At 41.9% G+C, this 17,576-nt stretch overlaps 1 protein-coding gene across 1 annotated transcript in view; it reads right to left on the bottom strand.

Annotated features, from left to right (window-relative positions):
- MEGF10 (multiple EGF like domains 10) overlaps positions 1-17,576 on the bottom strand; it is a gene marked incomplete at its 3' end in the record, with an annotated part of 152,035 nt that overhangs the window by 43,879 nt on the left and 90,580 nt on the right. The window contains exons 6-9 of the mRNA XM_080920011.1: positions 15,868-16,114; positions 13,998-14,118; positions 10,436-10,572; positions 4,512-4,724 (exon numbers count right to left, since the gene is read on the bottom strand). Coding sequence (XP_080776137.1) covers positions 4,512-4,724; positions 10,436-10,572; positions 13,998-14,118; positions 15,868-16,114 — 718 coding nt within the window. The remainder of the gene's footprint in view (positions 1-4,511; positions 4,725-10,435; positions 10,573-13,997; positions 14,119-15,867; positions 16,115-17,576) is intronic.

Here is a 17,576-nt window from a genome sequence, read left to right as displayed (position 1 = left end):
TGATCTTCATTTTCTGCAGTTTTTGTTTTTCTTCTTGCTCTCAAAATGTACTTCTAGACTCCTACTGCAGTGAACTATTCATAGGGAAAAGTCAAGAGATCCAGCAAACCATGCTCAGCAAACATAAAGAAACCTACACACATGAATAAAGTGGAGATTTCCTGGCTCTAGATAAAGTTTGGATGCAGAAGACAAGGGTCTAAGTCTCAGACACACTTAGATCTACATGTGTATGAGCAGATCTAGTCTGTGTTATCATCCTCGGACAACACCAGGAATCTCTGTGGCACATCAAGCTTACTGTGTCACAGCTGGGCCCCGCCTTCCCTTCTTCTATACCCAGTACCTATCTACCCCAGCCAGCCATCTGCTCTTCTGTTTGTGGTCCCTCCAATACCTACCTGGGGATTGCTTTGTTTGCTGGTGTGTTTGTTCACCTGCATGTTCATTGCCACAGGGCCTTGCTGCATAACCCAAGCTGACTTCATAATCAAGATCTTCTGCCTTTGCTAAGATTATAGTAACAAGCTACAGTGCACAGCTAAGACTTGTTCTCTATTTTATTATTTATTAATATAAATAATTAAATTTATCCATTTTTCATGAAAACATATTTTGATAATGTTCCCCCCCCTTCTTCCCAATTTTCCCTTCTCACCTCCCTATCTACCCAACTTCCTGTTTTTTCTCTATTTGAAACAAATGAAAAAGAAACACACACAAATAAAAAAAAAAGTACACATGCTAAAAACAATCAGAAATCACTATGTGAATGTAAACTGTGGGCTAGACTAAGAAAATGAAATTCAACAGCCCCTGGCGAGTGGTGGTCCAGCATGCTGGTCCTCAGACTGATGGGCTAGGATTAGCATCCTGTAATTTGTAACTGAGTGTAGGACACCAGAGCAGTTTGGAGCCTCTCAATGGACTCTCAGGCAGGCAGTTAATGGATAGTGAGACCTGCATGTGGAGGAAGACTGGAGGACATGGGTGCTATATTTCATACCTGATTCCGTCCAAAGAACAAACTGCTATACACATAAAAATATGATTAAGCACACATGGAATATTTGTCATTTTATACATGCATATAAATACAACCACTTTTAAAAAGTAGTTTCCAGTTTCATAACTTATAATCCAAATGTACATAATATTGGCTGAAGCTGGTGACATGGGTCTGTGATTCCCAGATACTCAGGAGGTTGAGTCAGGAGGGTTACAAGTTCAAGGACTGCTTGGGCCATACTGTAAATTAAAGGTGAGCCTGGGAACTTACTGAGACTCGGTCTCAAAATAAAAAATACTGAGCTGGGAGTGTACCAGTAATACAGTACTTGCTAGCATGCGTGAGATCCTGGGTTCAACACCTACAACTGAAAAGACATATTGACTAAAACAAAATGAGTCATTAAATTTCCTTTATTCATTTCCTTATAGGAGGACTACACTCAATGCAATGACAATTAGGTGGCCTCCTGGTTAGTTTTGACTGTGAACTTGACACAATCTTAGTCACCTGGAAAGAGGGACCCTCTACTGAAGAACTGACTCAATCAGATTGGCCTATGGTTATGTCTATGAGGGATTTTCTTGACTGACGGTTGATGTGGGAAGGCCCAACCCACTGTGGGTGGCACCATCCCTAGGTAAGTGGGTCTGGACTATATAACAGAGTTAGGTAAGCATGAGCAGAGATGGGACCAGTAAGTACCCCTTCTCCATCATTTATGCTCCAGGGTCCTATTAAATCTCTACCCTGACATCCCTCAGTGATGGAGTACTAGCTAGAAGTGTTATTTGAACTAAACCCTTTCCTCCCTAACTTGGTTTTAGTCATGGTCTTTATCACAACAGGAAAGCAAGTTAGAATAGATGGTATTTGCAAAATAAGACACACACTGATTGATCAAGGCTCCTGAATGTCCTTATTAGCAAAAATTAATATACATATGCTATGTACAGTCTAATTAAACTGGTTTTATTTTCTTACTCAAAAATCACTTCTGCTATGAAATTTAGTTTTTCACCTGAAAGTGTAGGCTAGTAAAAGTGTCTTTGGGTTCAATATGATCCAAAGTATTAATATCACTTGTAAATATATTTAAATTAATTTCAACTATATAATGAATTAAAAAGTAAAATGGCTACAATTGGGGGGGGTCCCTCTTATAAAGAAACAGAGTCTAAGTTCAAATCCAGTCTGGTCTATATAACACATTCCAAAGTAAACCAGGGATATACAATAAGATCTCATTTAAAGAAAGAAGGGAATAAAGAAAGGAAGGGAGGGAGGGAGGGAGGGAAGGAGGGAGGAAGGTAGGAAGGAAGGAAGGAAGGAAGGAAGGAAGGAAGGGGAAAAATAGAGTCCACTGAATCTTGATCCATTTTTAAGGGTTGTTTCATCCTAAAATGAATATTGGGCACCATGGCATAAACAAAGGTGTACAGGAATTTAGATGTTAGAGCTTGTCCTGCTAATTGTTGCCTTTAGAAGCCAGATGGCCAAAATGAGCCCAGGCTACCCTTCTGGAAACTCCATGGTTCTAGTCATTCTTATTATCCAGCCAAATGCCAAGCACAAAGTGAGCATTTCCAGGACCAATCAGCTTTCAAAGGCTCTGATGGGTGAACCTATAGCAATCAGCAGAAGAGACTCCCACACTGAGCCTAAGCCATGCAGTAAGAAGTCATTGGCTAGTAAATACCTGGTGGCCAAGGCTACTAAGTTTGGCATCGTTTGTTTGTTGCAAGGCAACTAATGCAGGACAACTAACCCCTCCTCAAATGTGCAGCTCTATATATCAGTATGTATGCACAGAACCTAAAGACTATGTAAACTATAAGCATTGCATTAGGTATAATTATAATAACAGAAAGAGTCTTGGACACATTTATTGCCCAAATTATATAAAATGGTAAATCTCTAATTACTTCTTTAGATGATGAGGGAACAAATTAGGCTTTCAATTAAAGCAATGATTCTACATGCCCTACCCCCTTTTTATCTCTAAATGACCCTGCATTTTGTAGGGATATTCAAGCTACAAGAATTAACAGACAACTCCATCTGTGTATCCAACACGACAGACTCATGTAATCCGGATTCATCTAGCTTTAATAGAAATTTGTAAAAAGCTAATCTTTTAAAATAGCTTTCATGAATACAGGCTTGTTTCTACATCTTCTGATTATTTGATACACATTGATTCAATATTGCTTTGATCTATGTAATTGTCAAATAATCTTATCTACTTAGCCACGTGTGCAGTAGTCTGATGGGGCCTCTGACAAAAGCATCACAGTCCTCAGATAAAGAAAAAAAAAATCACACTCCCCCTTCATCCAAACCCACCAAAGCCCAAATCTCTGGTTTCCCTCAGAACAGGGGTCTTCCTCTGCTTTCTTCTTTTCTTAGGTTTGCTGCGTAATTAGATGAAGCTACATGGGGCTTACCTTACCGTAACAAAAGAAGCCAAACTCATAGTTTGTGTTCAACTGTGACAGCTCCTTATATATCAGAAAGTTGAAAAATAAATCTTTGCAGAGAGTTTATTACCTAAGTATTTAAGTATTTCATGTAAAAGATAACAATATGTTCCAATGAAGGAGACTCAAAGTTGACCATAGTGAATCACTTGAATCACTTGGAGAGTACATTTCTTATACACACACACACACACACACACACACACACACACACACACACACACCAATACAATATAAAGTGCATTCTTCTGTTCCTTGTAATGGCTTAAAGAATAGACTAACTAAACACCTTTGTATCCCTGTAGCTCTTGTGGATTTGATATGGCTACGTATAAATATAGTACCATCTGCACTGAATGCAAACAAAATTCCTTTGGCTAACATCTGAACTATTGTATAATGTAGTAGATTTTTGCCAAATTTATCTTTTCCAGAAGTCTGCAACTGGAATGGGAATTCTAAGTCATATGTATCCGGTACTTGGAGGAGGGCAAAGAAAGAAATAGGTGGGAAGATATTTTCAGAGACAGACAAGCACAGTAGGGTGGGCAGGATTATAGCTTCCTGTTCCCAAATTTTTTGGAGAGACTTTTTGAGCTGAAAGACCCCTGTGAGTCTTTTTGGGGGGGCGGGGAGCAGTCAGTTCTGAAATCAATTTCACATGTGACAGCCATATGTGCATTGCTTGCACAAACCCTCCCACTTCCTCTCTGTAGACTTTCCTTCTTCCACAGATGTGTTGTCAAGCAAAAGATGCTTCAGTGAGCATAATGTTCTCGAATCGTGAACTTAACTTAACCCCTGTCTCTCCAAGGTACTTTTGCTTCTAAGGGAATGTCAAACAACTCTTCTTTTAAAGAAAAAGTTCTGTTAATCTAAAAAAAAAGTCATTTTTTACTAGTCCCCATCGATAGATAAAATAAGTCAATATCCACCAACAACCTTAGCCCTTTGAACATGAGCTTTCAATTGCTAAAGTGAAAAGAGATAGAAAGTGTTTTCCAGAGGCAGATGGCACTCACCTATGAGTGTTGTCCAGGTGGCAGGGACACTGCTTGTCACATTTGATGCCATAAAGCCCCTCGGGACACAGACGTGCCTCACAATGTTCACCTGCAAAGCCAGCCTCACACAGGCATGTGCCACTTATGTGGTAACAGGTCCCTCCGTTAACACACCTGCAGGTCTCAGCACAGCGAACTCCATAGGTCCCAACAGGACATTCCTCCTGACACCTGATCAGACAACAGACCAAGAGCTGATTCTAAAGGACCTAACGATGTACACGTAAAATGCTTTGTAAACCCATGGTGTTTCATATTTATCCCATTATAGGAAGAAAAGCAACGAGATGGATCACTCTGTGGCAGCATGACCTTGAGAGATTCTGAGCTTCCGAAGTCAGATGCCCTCTACCCCAGTTTGTAGGTTATAAGAAGGCTTGGCGTTTTCTAACAAAGTTTTGGGGGAAGTGAAACATTGCCCTATGTTGTGAAGAACTGCCAAATGGCAAGGGGAAAAAAAATCAACCCAAAATTTCACATAGTGTCTTTTTAACGAGGAAGAATTGGCCGATCCCTGTAGAAAGGAAAGGAGTTATAGCTGCTTCATGGAAAGCATGAATAGCTAATGGGGCCAGCCAAATCTCCTTCTGGAGAGGTGAGGTGACTGGAAACATCCTGCCAAAAAGACAGAAATTCAGTCTCATCTAGCAGAGCACACGCCACAGTAGGGGACACCATCTCAGCAGCCACTTCCCATGTGGCTTTCCGGTCACGCCAGACTCTGATTTAAAAAAAAAAAGTAGGTCAGTATTGCATTTTCCAGATCTGAACCATGCAAGCAGCAACACATGCTTATGAGCAATGGCAGAGACGCAGTTCCGAGAGAAACAGCCTTCCTACCAGGCTTGGCACAATTCAAATGATAGGGTGCGGTGAGCGTCAACATTGGGATTCTAAGTATAGAGGGAAAGTTTGGAGAAGTTTGGGGATCTTCTGACATTTTGCTGGTTGACTGTAGCTCTAATATGCAGTAAATCTGAGGGAGAAGGGCAAAGGGGCCTCCTAAAAGCAGGTTCCACTGCTTCTAGAACTCTCCAAGTACATTGTCAGCATACTGCCACTAAGTGCTTAACCACAAGAGAAATTCTGGAGCAGTCAATGAATAAAATAAATTCAAATACAGACTTTAGAGCTTCACGTTAAGGACTATAGCTGTTTTTCAGACAGTGGTATATTTATAAAGGCCATCAATATTTTTTTAACCTTCAAGATGTTTTTATAAACCAAGTCATCTGATTTGTTCCTTTAAAAGGTACAATGTAGAGAAAGACTTTGTGAGGTACAGTGATTTACCTGATCCAGGCTTTCACTAAAGGCTGGCAAGACAGCTTTGCAGTATGTCTGACATGATATACAACTCAACACCAATGGGGGAAAATAAGATTAAAAATAAAAATACTACCAGTTCCTCACCTGCTTCCATAAACTTATAAACAAAACAAAATGTAAAATTCTGGGTTGGTGGAATGATTAAGTGGAAAAAGACACCTAATAGACTGAATTCGATCCCAGAAGTCACGTGATTGAGGGAACGAACTTCCTGGAATTGTTCTCTGACCCCCACACGGGTTCCATGCACCACCCCAACCCCAACTCACACAGTAAACACATAAATGTTAATCATGTTAATTGAGACAAGGCTGGATCCTGGTTATCTGCAGATTTTAATGTGGTTTTAAGCACACTGCAGAGGGTGTTGGAAGCAGCACATTCCGGATGTCTAGGAAAGTTACGTTGCCCTGTCACAGGGATCTAATGTGTTGGACTCATTGTGACTTGGCACAGTATTTTTTTTCTCTTGGAAAGCAAACTGTATAATATCCAGTCCCGGTCTGTATTTATCTTTCTAGCCTCTAATTAAGGATCTAGTAGTTTCTAGTATAAATGTAGAATGAATTCACTTGGGTGTGCCCTCCAAGCCATAGCTAAGGCAGCAGATTCCCTAAGTCAGGACCGCTGCACCTTCCTGTCAATCATGGGTGGGTGCGCACACCTGGGAAACTCAAGCAGCAGGACAGCCTTCTTTTTTCTTTGCCTTTTAAAATATTTATTTAATACACATGAGTACACTGCAGAGCTATCTTCAGACACACCAGAAGAGGGCATCAGATCTCATTTCAGATGGTTGTGAGCCACCGTGTGGTTGTTGGGACTTGAACTCGGGACCTCTGGAAGAGCAGTCAGTGCTCTTAGCCACTGAGCCATCTCTCCAGCCCCACAGGGCAGCTTTCTAGTAGAGACTTTTCCCATGGTTTTTAAATCACTGCTACAACTGTACATGTGTATAAGGGAGAGTGTGATGATTTGGTGTATACAGAACATTTTTTATTTAAATAAGTCACAGAGTGGCTAGGACTTTCTGGTTGGTCTTTAGCTTAAGATCACTATTTCCCTTTCAAGCCCTTAAAGTTGCTGTTATGGTATCACAAGAAAAATAAGAAGGGCTATCTTAGGAATCAGTAATACATTTTCTTAAGAAAGATGGCAGAGAAATAACGGAGGTCAATAATAAAAAATTGACCAGAAAAGAAATGTAGAAATTATCTCTATTAAGCTCTTGCTATTAAAAAGAAAAGAAGACCATTTCTATTAAGAAGAAAAGAAGTTTCTATTAGTGTTTTGGAGTAAGAAAAAGGATAATAACTAAGTAGACAAAACCGGACAAAAACACTAATCAGTGGGCACATCTGTACATGGTATCATTCTGACTCCTACTTTGCATCACACTGTGAACTTGGGGTTGAAGTCAGGATGGTAGCACCTTCTAGTTCTTTGGAGCATGTCACTTCTCAGAGTGACCAGAATAGCTGAGCTGAATCATGATTCAGTGTGTAAGACTCGCATTCTTCATCAGACCTGGACTTCAGGGTCAGCAGCCTGCCATTGTAGCATCTGAAGCTGCCGTCCTGAGGGAAATGCCAAAGGAATTGGGGAAAAGCCAACTTTTTCCACAGTCGAAGAAACAGAGTGCTTCTAAATTAAAGACCAGCACTGCATTCCTGCAATCCTGAGCTGCAGTTCCCGACTTTGGGCCTGTAACTGTGCTGTTCTTCTCTTTCAGACTCATGCAGGTCTGGCAGGACTGTCTTGGGGTCACTATAACAGACTCCTTTACTGAGCTGTGAATTCTCGCTATCAGTCTTCACAGGCATGGCCCATGCCTTATCATCAAACAGAGCGATCCTGTGACACACATCAGCACCCTTTAAAGCATCGCATCTTCAAGCAGAGCATTGTGAGGATCTCTTCTCTTCATTCTTGAGGTTTTCACTGGACTGAATCTCCTTTACCACCCTGTCCTTTTGGTCTTTCCACAGACCTTAGAGCTCTTATTTGTCATCTGCTGTGTGGTCACACCAGCCTGCAGGGCACAGCACTGTTTCCCTGTGGTGGGGTGGCGGCCCCACATCCTGGGTATATTTGCTGGCAGCTGCCTGTGGTGGCAACCACTGCGTAGCATCCCCTCCTAATCGCTCCAGCAACACTGATGTCTCAATACAAATGAAGGGACACGTGTGTTCCCCACCCTTATGTCTCCTCCCCACCTCCTGCCACAAACTGTCCCACAGCCACTTCCTGAGTTCCTTCCTGGAGACCAATGTGCATTTTGTATCTCATGGGTTGCATGTGTTAATAACTCGAAACAGGCAAGAAGAATAGCAACGGAAAACAGTAACCACCGGGCACCACCAATGCTTCACAAAACCTTGGGTAGAACAATTGTCCACCCCCACCTCATTTTTTTCCCTTCCTTGAGTTTCAAAATTTTTCTTGACAATGAGCTGTTCTTCTCTTTCCCCTGTGTCCCAGCTTCGCTAAACACATGCCTGCTGGCCTTGGACATGTGATGGTTTTGTGTTGCTTTTAAACTTCGAATCTCTAGAGCCTAAAGCATTGCTTTGGATCCTGCTTGGTTTCATGCCCTTCCTCTTCCTGACTCTGTGTTCTGTAATGTAAATGTACATGGGTCAGCAGAGCATCTAACAACCTCATCTGTTCAAAGCACAGCTTAGAGCTAGGCTGTGCATCACAAAGTCACATGATGTAGCTTAGCTCTATATTGTAGAATGAATAGTCAAGGTGTCTATAAGTCATACATCAACACAGTAAGAGAAAATTATATCATTGTATTAATAAACAACAAAATGACTCTTAATTAGGTGGACACTTCTAATAGAAGACCTTAACTAAAGAAAGGACTAGAAAGGAGACACTGGGTAGCATAGTAACCAGAGGCAGCAGACATATAATTACTTACAACCATCTCCAATAAAGCAGTACAAGGAAGAATTCCCACACTGACCTCCTATTGGTTAGCAGTAATTTAGAGCTTCAAATAAGTAAACTAAGAAAGCGAGCTAATCACTAGAAATATTTTTAAACCAACCATCTTTAGTGATGGATATCATCATTGCAAAACAACTCCAGTCTTTGCTTAAAACATTTAAATTAATTTAAAAATTGGTAAAAATTAAATTGAGAAGCAAATATTTGTAAGCTAGTTTTGCTTTATGTAGAAAATACCCAGTTAGAAACTTAAAGATAATTTTTAATTAGAAAATACATTTAATAAGTAAACACAGACACTGTCTAAAAAGGTGGGGAAGGCCATAGTATTTAATTGAGAGCCATGAAATTTAAGTAGAAATTAGGAAATAAAAAATACACTAGGGTATAATGGCCTTTTTAGTTTACATACATCACTAAAATACAGGGACATGTAATTATATGAAGTTTACAGACTGCTAGTGTCTGCACGGATCCTGCACGCCACTCAGTCACAGAAGCTATCTGGATAAGCTTCGGGACTGCTCCAAGACCTTCCGATCACTAAGTCTCATCACAAGCTGAAGGAAAAGTGCCTAAACATTATGAGGACATGGGTTGTTCTTACTCAATATGCCCATCTGCCTGTCACGTCACTGTGCCATAAGCAATGAACTTAGCTGTCCACTCTCCTAGGACCTACAAATTTAGAGCAAAGTTGAAGAGGCGGGGCAAAGAGAGCCACCGAGGTAACAGTTTGCCCCTTAATACCGGAAGTGGTATTAATACCGGAAGTGTGAGAGCTGCAGGTGCACAGACAGAGCAAAATCACCTGTTCGCTTCTGCTTCACACAGACCGCAGATTTCTAATGCTGCCATCTTGACATGATAGAATGAGTACAATGACTATTCTTTTACTTCATTATTATTACTATTATTATTATCATCATTATTAACGTGTGTGCATGTGTGCCGGTGTGGTATATGGGCTTGAGTACAAGCGCCTGTAGAGATCAGAGGCACAGGGTTACTGGCATTTGTGAGCCACCTGACGTGGACACCAGGAACTGAATTCAGGTCCTCTGTAGAGGCAATATGCATTTAATCATGGCGCCATCTCTCTGTCCCCAGTGACTAACACTCTTAATAATATTCTGGGCGATGAAAAGGAAGCTATACCTTATGTAAGACTGTGGGAACCCACACTCTTTGGAAGTCAACCTGTCAATCACCTCATCCCTTCCCTCAGATTTCAGATCTCAATTCTGTCTAAAAGTGCTGAAAATGTGAAGTGTAGGTCCTAAATACAGAACGTTTCATAACGACACATTCATCATGGGTTCTGACCAGCTGATGTTTCATTGTCTTTTTTTCTCATGTTTCTCAGTTTTCCTCCTCCAATTCACTGTTACTGTTCTGTGACTCTGTTTCTACATGCTCCATGAGAGTTTTTTTGAACACTTTGAGACTTTATGGGTACTTCTGAAATATTAGATACTAGTTATAGACACACGATGCTGAGCATGCTCTCTGGAGTCTCCAAACTTTCCTTCTAATTAGGATAATTAGAATCTTATTCATTATGAATAGTCAGAGAAACACAAGTGTGTCCTTACCGTTCCCCTGTGTATCCTGGGCTGCAGTGACATTGGCCTGTGGCAGCGTCACATGTTCCTCCGTTGTGGCACTGGCATTCTTGGGAACAGTTCTTTCCAAAGCGACCCTCAGGGCAGGGTTGACCACACACTGTGCCCTGAATTCAAAAAGACTTAGAAAATTAGATGGGCCACCAGCCAGCATCATGGAAGGCAGAAGAAGAAAACAGGGACAACAGAAAGGGAGGTAGGGATTTGGGGACAGGGCTGTGAGAAAATTAGATTATGGGCATTTTAGAACACAAAAATATTCAGCATCTTTAAAATGTGAGAAATTTCCAACTGACCTATTGACTCAATGAGACTATATTCCAAGTTACATTCAAAGATAACTGAAGAGTGATCCTAAGAAATTTTTGTATTAAAAACTGATTCTTAAGTTAAAGTTACATAAAATTATTAATGCAACCTAAGCAATCTATAAATCCTCCTAAGCCATCTTCCCTGTGCCTTACATGCACCATAAGTGAACAACGCTCACTCACATGAGTAACAGCATCTGCTGCACAAAGAACATCTGAGTGCTTCTCCAGATGCTTAACACTGTCACTAGGTTCCCTTCTGAACACAATATAATATTAAAATTATGATATATTAGTATGACATAAGATTAAAATTTTGTGTACTTGAATTAACAATAACATCACCTAAGAAAGACTTCTGCAAGGTTAACTTTTATTTTAGAAGAAAAGACATATTTTCAAGACGGTCCAATAAGCATTTCTGAGGTAAACTTATTTCCTGAGGAGAAAACCCAAACAAGTCACTAGGACATTTCTCCTTACCCTAGGAGCTATCCTTAGCAGGCACAGCAATGTATATTCTAAGTCTTGGCCTGTGAGATATAACCCCAAGATCTTAGTCTATCAATGAAATACATTTTTCTACTTGACTATGTAACTTGTAACTTGGGCTTACAGCCTCTGATTTATTGGAGTTATAAACAATAGAATATTTATTGGAGTCATAATTAGTGCAAACAACATAACATAATGGGATTTCCCTAATGTTTTTTATTATCCTCTCTCTTTCAAAAGGGACAGACTGTGTGTACTCTGAAATTGGAGCCTAGCTAGAACACCAGATGGTTTTCTAAATGTTTATTCTGGATAGCGTAAGAAATACATTTTCTCTAACTACTGGCTACCCACAAAGGCAGTTGGTGAGCTAATTAAGTCCCCTCTGGTGGTTTCTAGCTATCCACAAACAGGAAAAATTCTTCCACAGGCTCTTGGAACCATAAAGGCTTCTGGGAGATGATTCAGGTTGGTGTTTAACTGAGGATCATCCGCATGCCAAGCGTTGTGCTGAGCACCGGGAGTCAAAGGTGTTAAGTTACCTTCGCCTGGTTTGTTCATGCGTGATGAGGAGAGCAGATATAAAAAAATTAGCTCTAATCACTCTGTGTTACTGCATCCTGGTGGGATGTTATAACATTGCTGAAGGTATGACAGCTGACCAAGGTCTGTGGTGGGCTCTGGTGCAAATGCTCACCTTCCCACATGCTGATTCTAATGGTCCATAATGCTCCTTCGTAATGTCCAGGGATGCTGTTGAAATGTTGGACTTGAATGAAGCCTAGTGTGAGCAAGCAGCTGAATGATGATGATGGTGCTATTGGCTGATATACATGGTGTATGTGTGTGCACATGTGCACGTGTGCATGTGTATGTGTGATAAGAAGGTCACTTCACCTTTGGAGTCATCTAACACACCAATACAATATGTTGTAAAGAAGAATTTAAATTTGGGGTTCAGTTGTCCACAGAGGGAAAAAATGACTGGAAGCTTCTATTAAGAAACATCTGTTGTGGCCTAGAGGAAGTGGTTGAGGGCAGATTCTGGGGCCCACTGAGTGGACTCATCTTTCTGCCTCCTGAACTCAGCTCCAGGCTGTGGCTCTGATTTTCCCACATTATAATCTCCAGGTATCAAGGAAGCATTGCCACCTCAAGATGAGGTAACTCAAAGACCTAGCAGCGAAATGCCTGCAGTTCCTTACCAGAAGATCTTGGAGCTCCCTGAACACTGTCACTGTAGCAAGAAGCCAGCAATGCCTAGTATTAGCAGAAGGCTGAATACAGGATCTGAGAGAAGAAAGGGATTCAAAGATAACCCTACCCTTCTACTTGGGGGTTCCAAGAAATTTTGACTTGCGCTCAGATCCAAAAGTCTGAGGTATACATATGGTAGGTTTGGTTTCCTAACATTTGCTCTGCTGGGCCTGCTGGAAACACCCTAGTGATCCTTCCACAGCTTCCTACAACCCATGGGCCCTCAACAAAAGGCCACACACCCTAACTCTATTCCTTACCTAGCTCCTACACTTTGCTTAAAAAAAAAATCAGACTTTGGCCAAACCTTCATCACGGATTGGAAAAATTCATTGTACATAGGCCCCAGTCATCTTGATAAAATTCTTTCTTATATTTTCAGGTCCACATGTTCTTTGCTTACAATAAAGAGTAATTCAGATAAATTCTACCCCCACATTTGGCTTTAGAAAGTATGGCTGAAATGAAGCCCAGACATTCGGTGACATTGTGACTACAGGCCACTAACTAACCAGTTGGAGCAACTAACAGGGTAGTTGCAAATCTCCTTTGGGCTCAGGGAAGGTAAGATCTCAGAAAAGCAGCAGGTGGCCTCTAAAGCCATGTCTCTGAGAGAAGTCTCTGTAAAAGGACACTTCAGGGAGAAAAATGGGAGAGATGGCCACTGAAGAAGCAGAGGACAGAAAATGGTTAAGACAGAGAGGTGCGCAATCAAGCAAGTCAGAGTTCGGAAGAAACAAAGCAGAGAAAGAACAGCAGAGTCCTAGAGGACCTGACAATCAAGACGTCACTAGAGGCTGCCCAAGAACAGTTCCTGGACAAACATGGTAATGTCAGTGTAAATTGCTCTCAGAAGCTATTGCTTTCTTAAAGCAGACATGCAGAAGCCAACTCAGAGGGGTGAGAACTAATTCTGCTTTCTGGCTTCATGTACAAGCACTATGTGAAATACTGCTTTCACGCTGTATTTCACATAGCTGTAGGCCTACAGAATTACTACAGAAGGAAAAAGCATTATGGTCAAAGTCTGGGAAGCTTTGTTGAGTGTGGCTTATTCTTACATTCTCTGCAAAGTTCTACAGTTCTTAATCTGCTTGATTTCCTTCAGTGTTTCTTTGGATTCATACAACAGCCTAATATTTTTCATGCAATACTTATCCTGCTAAGAAGGACATTGTCATAGACGGTGGTAATCTATGGATACAATTGTGGAGATAGTTATTAAATATTTTCAGTGTTTACATGGTCACTATTTTTTCCAGAGGGCTCTTAATACACTCACAGACAAGTACAGGATAAAGTCACCTCCTGGCTTCTCTGGACCAGGGGATTTGTTTTTAACTGGCTGTGAATTTCCAGTGTGGGAGTTCCAGCCACTGCTGCTACTTGCCTTTGTGCTAAAGTCTTCCTGGGACAGTCTCCTGTGTGTCCTGGAATGTGTGATTACTGGGGGTGGAAAGGACACTTACCATCCAACCAGAAGGGCAAGAGCACTCTCCAGTGACATGATGGCACACGCCTCCATTTTGGCAGGGACATCTCTGCTCACACTGTGGGCCATGTTTGCCAGGAGGACAAAGATCCTCACAGCTGAGAGATGTAAATGAAACAAAAGATACTGTGACTTACCCTGTTACAGGATCCTCAGCTTCACATACATAATACTGTCCAGACTAAAATATATAACCTTTGCCCATTCAATAACTATTTAATTGGAACATTAATCAGAGTGGCTAGAAGTGTCCTGATGAACCACTGGGTCCTTGTTTGGTTTGAGCTCCCTTTGCCCGTGTGTGTGTGTGTGTGTGTGTGTGTGTGCGTGTGTGTGTGTGTGTGTGTGTGTGTGTGTTCTTGCCCATATTCAAGATGTAGGGTGTCCTCTGCCAGTCTCCATCCTATTCCTTTAGACATGGTCTCTCACTGAACTTGGAGCTCATTGACTATAGCTTAGATGGTTTCCCCCCAGCCACAGGGATCCTCTGTCTCTTCCCTCCCTTGACTCCTAGCACCAGGGTTACAGGCACCAAAGACCATGCCTGGCTTTTCTTGTGGGTGCTAGAGATCTGAACTCAGACCCGTAAGCTTTCATAGCCTGAACTCCCACCATCCATCCAAGGGTCCTTCCAAATGGAGAGAAAGCTCTCCTGCTCTAGGACTCCAGGAAGAAAAGTGTTTTTTCCCTGGACAAAGCTCTTGAGCTGGAGTGCAAGCTGCTTTCCTGTGGAAGTTTGTTCTCACATGAAAGATGACTTAAATGGCCACGTGCTCCCAATGTGGGCACAGTCACAATTAGTCTCAACATCCTCTTCTTCTGCATGAGAAGCCCCTACTCCTTTAACCCCACTGTCCTTTGACAGCCCTCACTAAACCACTTGGGTTTGCTCTGATTAAATGCCTCCAAGCTTTCTACAGCCCTGTTTAATGTTGACCTTGATGAAAACCCATAACAGTGATATTAACAATTGAGCAGTATGAGACAATAATTTATTCTTCTGAAAACTGGGGCTTTCTAGCCTTAGTGCGGTTTTTTTGTTTTTGTTTTGTTTTCTGTCTTTACCTCTACTTCACAGATATTAGCACTGTCAGCAGGACATATTCACCTAATCAGCTACAGTTCCACAACTATTAGTTTTGTGATTTACGAGTATAATTTTCTCAGTAAGGGAAGAAGATTTCTCTAGCTCTTACTTTTTTCCCCCAAATTCTACATTTTAAAAACTCTGTTAATGGGAACAAGCCAAAAATGCCTTTCCCAAAATAAACTCATGGAGACAAAGGAATTACTTCAGTGTTCTCCAATAATAATAATAATGAAGAAGATGATGATGATGTTACTATTAATAATTATTTTATATATAAATATTATTATTATAAACTTGTACAATACATCCTGGTAGATATAATATGTGCAATTTTATGTGCATAATGTAATATGTGTGACCAGGAGCACCAAAGACCGGAATGACCTTTCACAATATTGACTTTCATTTCACACAAACATTTCAGTCTTCTTTTTCAGGCTTTGGATATATCCAGTTAATTACCACAAGGGCAGAGCCACCTAGACCACTATTAACTACTCCTACACAGTGGGACTTGTGGAAGATTTTCAGTAGAAATCCACTTCTGCCAGGATAACCCCCAAAATATCCTCATTCACACACTGTCTGATGAGCCTTGAGGCTGGTCCTTACATCTTGGCTGAGCTCTAACATTCATTAGTAGCCACCACAGCTGGTTCATCCATTAGTGAGGTGCCTGGACCTGTGGCAACGGAGGCAGCGGCTCAAAGCAAGGCACCCAGAATCTGCAATGCGACCCCACAGCGCACCAACTTACAAGGCTCCAGTGTATCCAGGTGAACAGCGGCACTCCCCAGTGATATGGTCACAGGACGCTCCATTCTGACACTGGCATCTTTGATGACAGTCATTACCGTAGGTGCCCTGTTCACAACGGTCCTCACAGCGCCATCCCCGGTAGCCCGCAGCACAGTGGCAAGCCCCAGTGATGGGGTTACACAACGCTCTGTTTTTGCACTGACACCGGCTGCTGCAGTGAGGCCCCCAGTGATCACCATCACAAGCTAGGAGGCAAAAAAGAGAAGGACATCAAGAGTGTGAGCAGGGGTCCGGGCCACTCTGCACACTGCTCCCCTTGGTGAGAACAGTAAGCCTCCTTCATGACATGACCACTGTTATTTTGTTTGTTTGTTAATTTGTTTTTAAGATAAAGTTTCTCGTCTCCCAGGGTTGCCTCAAGCTATGTAGCAGATGTCCTAGAACTTTGGGTCTTCCTGCCTCCACCTCAGGAGTGCTGAGATTTCAGGTGTGAGCCACAACACCAGATAGGGATTTGACTCAGATTCCCAAATGCTAGGCGAGAACTCTGCCAAGGAAGCTACATTCCCGCCTTGTCATCATTTTTAAGCTGAGCATCCAAGCTCCAGCATCAACAGCTGCATTGCACAAGCTGGTGCTCAGGATACCTGACACTATTCACAGTACCACACCACAGTACACACACACACACACACACACACACACACACAAACACACACGCATTGCCATATTATTTTCCAGCTCCAAGGCTTCTTCCTATTTACTAAGCCCAGAGTATGATATTTGATGTGGCCATGGTAATGAATGGGCCAGTGAGAGATGCAAAAGGAACAGAGGCTGGGGCTAGAGGGAGCTGAGGATGAGCAGTTTGTACAGATGGACCACATCTTTAGTGCAAGGGGCTGCAGTTGAAGGATTTTAAGCAGGGAAAGATGGAGCCAGCCTTCATGTGGGAAAAGGCAGCAAGGGACTGAGAAGGGACAGGAAAAAGAGCAACTACTCAGATTAGTAGGAGCTGCCTGTACCAGCGATGTGACAGGGCAGGGACCAGAAGCCACTAAAGATCTGTCTGGCCCTTCTGCAGTCCAAGTTTGTAAAGATACACACAGTAAAAACTTTTGGTCACTGGGTAAGCCCAGGGACCTCCCAAAGAGAAATGTGGAATAAAAGCTGTCACCTATTTAAAAAGTACATCCAATCTAGATCTGAAAACAGACAACAAACCAAAAAATAATAGGCATGAGCAACCATGCAAAACAAAAGGAAGAGGTAGAAATTGGAGGACGTATTTCATCCACAGGTTTGAATACTAAGGGTGGCTGTGACGTAGGCAGTAGTGAGCGTGACTGCGGGTCAGTGGAGGGACAGGGCCCCAACCCAACCATCCTGAAATCCAAGAGGGACACAAACACACCTTGCTTGGTACGTGTCCCCCCACCTGCACTCATTTATTATTAGATATCATAACTGTCACCAGAGAGTGTGCACCCCATCAAGAACTCTTAGAGTAAACTGCCTTTATGAATGACTCTAAGTTCGACAGACATGGAATAATATTTCGAAGACAGCAACAGTTCTGAGCAGGTGGCAAACAACTCGCCAGAAGCGTCGGCTCCATCTTCCAACAGTATAATCTATCGTGGATTTCATAACGGCACAGCGTTTAAATGAATAATTCCATTTTTAATCAGCATGCCTTTGGTCTCA

The sequence above is a fragment of the Micromys minutus genome (assembly GCF_963924665.1).
Source record: "Micromys minutus genome assembly, chromosome: 8".
NCBI classification, from domain to species: Eukaryota; Metazoa; Chordata; class Mammalia; order Rodentia; family Muridae; genus Micromys; species Micromys minutus.
Note: the sequence above shows the minus strand (reverse complement) of the source record. Positions and strands in the feature narration are given on the sequence as shown.